The sequence below is a fragment of the Nelumbo lutea genome, chromosome 1, assembly GCF_056320005.1.
Source record: "Nelumbo lutea isolate HS-2025 chromosome 1, American lotus-T2T, whole genome shotgun sequence".
In the NCBI taxonomy this organism is placed as follows: domain Eukaryota; kingdom Viridiplantae; phylum Streptophyta; class Magnoliopsida; order Proteales; family Nelumbonaceae; genus Nelumbo; species Nelumbo lutea.
Window position 1 is genome coordinate 130,198,931 of NC_142684.1, and position 5,347 is coordinate 130,204,277.

Consider the following 5,347-nt stretch of genomic DNA (forward strand, 5'->3'; position numbering starts at 1 on the left):
CGATGTTCAAGCCAAATTTGAAACCTGGAAATCCTACATTTAGGATTCCGTTCTGTTCAAAGCCGAATCCGGTTCTGCTGCCGAGGATTCAGAAGTAAAAGTTGCTGCTACAAAACAGAAGCATCAACCCAGATTCTGTTTACAACCAAATGCCCACTCCTTTCCCGCTACTCCACCACTCTGATGAGCAGATAAACAAGTCTCCCTCCTACCTATAAAAGCTTAACTTACCGAGGGCTTCAAGTGTGCTTAGCCACTATTTTCACTTCTCCATAACATTACACTGCTGTGCTCTCAGAAATTAAACAAACAATCATGGCTTCAGCTTGCCAATGTCGATCTCTCTGTGTGACTTTATTCATCCTTAGTGTTTGGGCTCCTCAAGCGACCTCCCGCCGGCTGCAAGAGACATCCATCGCCAAGAAGTATGAAGAATGGGTGAATAACCATGGTCGCGTATACAACAATGTTGCTGAAAAGGAGAAGCGTTTCAAGATATTCCGGGATAATCTCAACTTCATTGAATCGTTCAACAGCATCAGAAACCAGTCCTACAAGTTAAATCTCAACAAGTTTGCAGACTTAACTAACGAAGAATTCACATCCACTAGCAAAGGGTACAAGCCATCCTCCAAATCAAGGCCGTTAGCTGCAAGATCGTTCACGCATGAAAACCTGACTGACTTGCCTTCCAGTGTGGACTGGAGAGAGATGGGAGCAGTGACTCCTGTTAAGGACCAACAAAACTGTGGTAAGTGACAATTAACAGACACCATCTTCCATCTCTAGTGAATTGGATTCAAGATTTACAGTTATACAGTTGATTGTAATCTCAAAATGCAGGAAGTTGTTGGGCTTTCTCGGCAGTGGCAGCAGTGGAAGGGATTACTAAGATCAAAACAGGTAATCTGATCTCATTATCGGAGCAACAACTAGTGGACTGTGACTCTGAATATGATGACTATGTTAACCATGGATGCGACGGTGGTTTCATGGAAGATGCCTTTGAATACATCATAGCGAATGAAGGCATCACGACTGAAGCCAACTACCCTTACTTGGGGCATGACGAATATTGTGAGATGACAAAGGAAGCAAACCATGTAGCCAGAATCAATGGTTATGGACTAGTAGAACTCAATGATGAGAATGCACTAATGAAAGCTGTTGCCCAGCAACCTGTTTCCGCTGTCGTGGAGGCCAGTGGGAAGGCCTTCCAGTTCTACTCTAGTGGCATCTTCACTGGGCAGTGTGGCAGTAACACAGATCATGCTATTACTGTAGTTGGTTATGGTATAAGTAAGGATGGGATGAAGTATTGGATTGTCAAGAACTCATGGGGCTCAGGATGGGGAGAGGATGGATACATGAGAATGCAGCGAGATGTGCCTTACCAAGGTGGACTTTGTGGTATTGCCACAGATGCCTCCTATCCAACTGCATAAAACATCTAGAAAGTCGGTCATCCATTTTAGTTTTTTTTTTTTCCTTTTTTTTTTTAGGTAAGTAAACCAGCTTTGTTACTATTATTAGTTTTGCTACTTTGTACAGATTTGTTAGTTATTGGATAATGGAAATGCATGGCAGTTAATTCTCTGGTTGAAATTCTGCTCTAAAGAATACTGTTTGAAGAATGACTTTTGAGTCAAAAATGACTTTATTTTAGCTCCAAAGAATCAACTCTTAGAATGAGTTTTGAGCCCCAAAAAAGAATTAATTGGAGCCATTTTTATACATCCAAAGCTTAAAAACGACTCTTAAAATTACAAGAATCATCAGAATTGATCCTCTGAAAGCATGCCAGATGCAACCCCTTCTTAATATTAGTTTTCTAGTTTTACTGTATAAGGTGTCATATGTATGTGGTGATGATATATCAACAACCCAGCAATGGACACATTCCACGATCACCTGTTGTTGATTGTTTATCAGCAACAGAAGCCTGTAACTTTCCACACGTGTAGACTTTCCAGCTTTCGAAGGATGACAAGTAATAAGCCTGAGTATGATTATTTCTTATTAGAGCTTTTAGAAAGACTGGTAGTTTCCAGTTGATTCAGGAATAAAGAATAACCTGAAAATGCTTGCCCAAATGAAGCTGTTTATGGAAGACACAGATTGTGGTGATCATGAATTCTGTATTTATAAATTGTGGAAATGGAGAAAGACATTCTAAACACATCATACACAGAGGTCCTGAATTAATTAAGATGCAGCCCATCTAGTGAAAAAAGTTAATAATATCTAAAGTTTGAATATCCTGGCATTACTTGATTTGCTTGGTTTGGTGGGAAAATTCTTAAAAAGAGGCTTCCAGCAATAATTACTAACAAGGAGAAACATGAATAAAAGAACAAGAGATAAAAGGTGAAATTGATTGAGAAAAAAAAAATCCCATTTTGGGAAAACAGTTGCATCTATCAGAGAAAATCTTGAAAATAGAACCAAGTTTGCATCAATCACCACACTAGGAACTTTCTATGTAAACCTGCTGAATTTTATCCAATTCAAAGGATGATGGGTCAGGCCCGCTTCCCACTATTAGGGTAAGACTTTGGGCAGAGAACCTTTCTTCCCTTGGCTCGTCTGCGTTTCAGAACAGCTCTCCCGCTAGTGGTTCTCATTCGCCTTCTGAAACCATGAGTCCTAGCCAGCGACTTCCGGGACCTGTTCCTCTTGGTCTGACAAAGAGCAGCCTTCCCCGCCCTAACCACGAGACCTCTACTCTTCTTCCTTCTCATCACATTGTTCAAATTCAAGTCAACCCCCAATGACAGCCCTGCAATTTATGAATGGTTGTGCGTAAGCTGAGGTATGAAATAGCCCAGATAGAAGAACAACCACAGCAACATTATTGGCTAATGAAGAGCATGAAATCCCGTCCAAACTTGTATTTTTAATCCTTTCAAATTTTAAAAGCAATAACTAAATGGAAAGAAATGCAGATCGTTTCAGGCCCAAATTCCTTGGAAAACAGCAATGAAATACCCACTTTATTACCCACTAAAGCAAGCATAGTGTAGAAAGCAGATTTAATTGAGAAATAAGAATTCGTGACTGAGAACAATAACACGTTCAAGTTGGAAGCTGAATCTAGATAAATGGGAAGAAACCCAGGTCATATGACACTCAGATATCATTAAGAACATTAAACAATCCCTAATTCCTGTAGAAAGCAATGAATTGAAAACACTCCATTACCTGCTAAAAGAAACAAATACATAGAATAACCCTGGTTAAATCTTTATGATAATGGCTAAGCTCAATTTGGGTTTTCCCCTTCAAAGGAGATTATATCGAACGAGCAGAGATATTATCAATTTACCTGCGAAAGAAGAAGGGAAAGAGAAGGGAGTTGAAGAAGGAACAAAAGAGCAATGAAGCAACCCAGTACGCGTATTTAGAGTTCGCCAAACTGACAGACGCAGTGCTTCTCCTTGAGCCCGTAAGAAAAGTTATAGAAGCTGAAGGACTGCGACTACTAATTCTTGCGCTCGGCAGAGATACTAACGACATCGAAGCCATTCTTCCTTCTCGCTGTCTCTTCCCCTCTTCGACATAACCTTTCGTCCAATGCCCGCAACCCCACTCTAAAGATTATCATTCGGGCCAGGTCCGTAGTTGTGGCCTGTGGGCCATAACCCACGCGAAGTACCACCTGTTGCTTGTATAATGTATATTCAGAATTTCAGATATGATCAGGAACCATTATTAGATGGATCACGCCTGAGTGATCAGATGATTTCCAGCCTTTGGCCTGATCGATTCCTTTGAATAATATACAAGGGGCAAGTCAAAGGGGCTGGCATTCAAGTCCGGGCCTACCCATGAAGCATTTACCATTTTCCGGTTTGTAATTGGCGAATGAATCGAAGATAAAAGATTTTCTTGTACATTGATTCAAGGGAAAAATGACGAGGAGCCATTAGAGGTGTAAAATGGGCCGTGCTGTGCCTGTGACCCGTGTAAAGTGTCAGACCACGGGCCGTCCTGGGCTGTGGTGTTTTCTTCAGCGATAATTTGGGGGTCAGTTTAGCACAGCTCAGGGCCCAAGCCCATACGGGCCTGTGCTGTGCCATGCTGGGGGCTTGGGCTGGGCGGGCTACAGGTCGTGTTGTGGGTTTGGATTGTGTCAAGTTGGGCCATAGGCCGGACCTTAGACATGGGTCAAATTGGGCCGGACTGTTTTTTTGTTTTCTTTTACATTTTTTATTTTTATTTCTTTGCTAAGTAAAACTAAAATATTTAACCTTCTTTTGAAAATTATTTGAAAAGTAAGAAATCTAACAAAGAAATGAAAAAAAAAAAACTTAACTAAATAAGAAGCCAAAGAGACAAAGACTCAAAGTGAATAACAAATTGGAAGAAAATAGGAAATTTATTTCATTTAAATTTGAATGATGCAAAGCATACAATGGTTGGATGAATGAAATAAGAAAGTTGGAAAATAGAATAAAGTAATAAAATATAAAAAAACAATATAGTTACAAATTGAAAATAAAAATTACATTATTAAAAAATATCAAATAAATTAAATAAAATTAAAACAATATTTACAATAATTTGAAAAAATGCTATACAACTATTGAGTATAAAAAAAATATTGACTTAATCATTTTCTCCTATTGTTCTTGATCATCTACTTTAGGTGAAACATCGGGTGTAGTGCCATGCCCTCCTTTGTTTTGTGATCTATCTTCAGCATCCAATTAATCTTTAAAGTAGATGCACATGTCTAGACTTTCATGACTCATATAGCTTCTCTTGTCATCCAACACCCTAATACCTATTAGGGGTGAGCAACAAAAATTGAAAAACCGAACCGACCAAAAAAATCGATCAAAATCGAACCAAAAATCGATTAACCGAATCGGTCGGTTCGGTTTTGGTAAACCATTTAAAAAAACCAGTGGTTAACCAAACTGACCAATATATATTTTTATATAATATTATATATATTAATTATATTTTATTTTTTTTATCTAATAAAATCGTTCGACAGTCTAAGAGTGTTCAGACTGCCCAACTAAGAGCCTAAGACTTTCAGGTTTGCCAGTCTGCCAGACTGGAGAAGAGCCTGTCTAACACTGATAGTCTGAGTCGTCACACCCACCGTGCAGATCCCATTCTTTCCCTCTCTCTCTCGAACTCTCACTTTCTCATACTCCCTCTCTCTCTCAGTCTCTCTCTAAGCTCTCTCTCTCACCACACGGATCCATTTCTTTCCCTCTCTCTCTCTCTCGGACTCTCACTCTCTTGTACTCTCTCTCTGAGCTCTTTCTCTTGCCTCTCAGTCTCTTTCTGAGCTCTCTCTCTCTCTTGCCTTTCTCTCTCTCTCTCGCCTCTC

The 5,347-nt window shown here is 39.7% G+C and overlaps 1 protein-coding gene and 1 long non-coding RNA gene across 2 annotated transcripts; one reads left to right on the forward strand and one right to left on the reverse strand.

Moving 5' to 3' along the window:
• The first annotated feature begins 261 nt into the window (after positions 1-261).
• LOC148877550 (senescence-specific cysteine protease SAG39-like) lies at positions 262-1,843 on the forward strand. The gene is made up of 2 exons (XM_088942140.1): positions 262-751; positions 844-1,843. Exons 1-2 carry the CDS (start codon positions 316-318, stop codon positions 1,443-1,445), a joined length of 1,038 nt encoding a protein of 345 aa, XP_088798266.1. The 5' UTR covers positions 262-315; the 3' UTR covers positions 1,446-1,843.
• Positions 1,844-2,591: 748 nt separating this feature from the next.
• Positions 2,592-3,538, reverse strand: LOC148877551 (uncharacterized). The gene is made up of 2 exons (XR_016096592.1): positions 3,326-3,538; positions 2,592-2,779 (listed from the first exon to the last, which is right to left on the reverse strand). It is a non-coding gene; the product is annotated as an uncharacterized LOC148877551 (long non-coding RNA).
• Between the last annotated feature and the right edge of the window lie 1,809 nt (positions 3,539-5,347).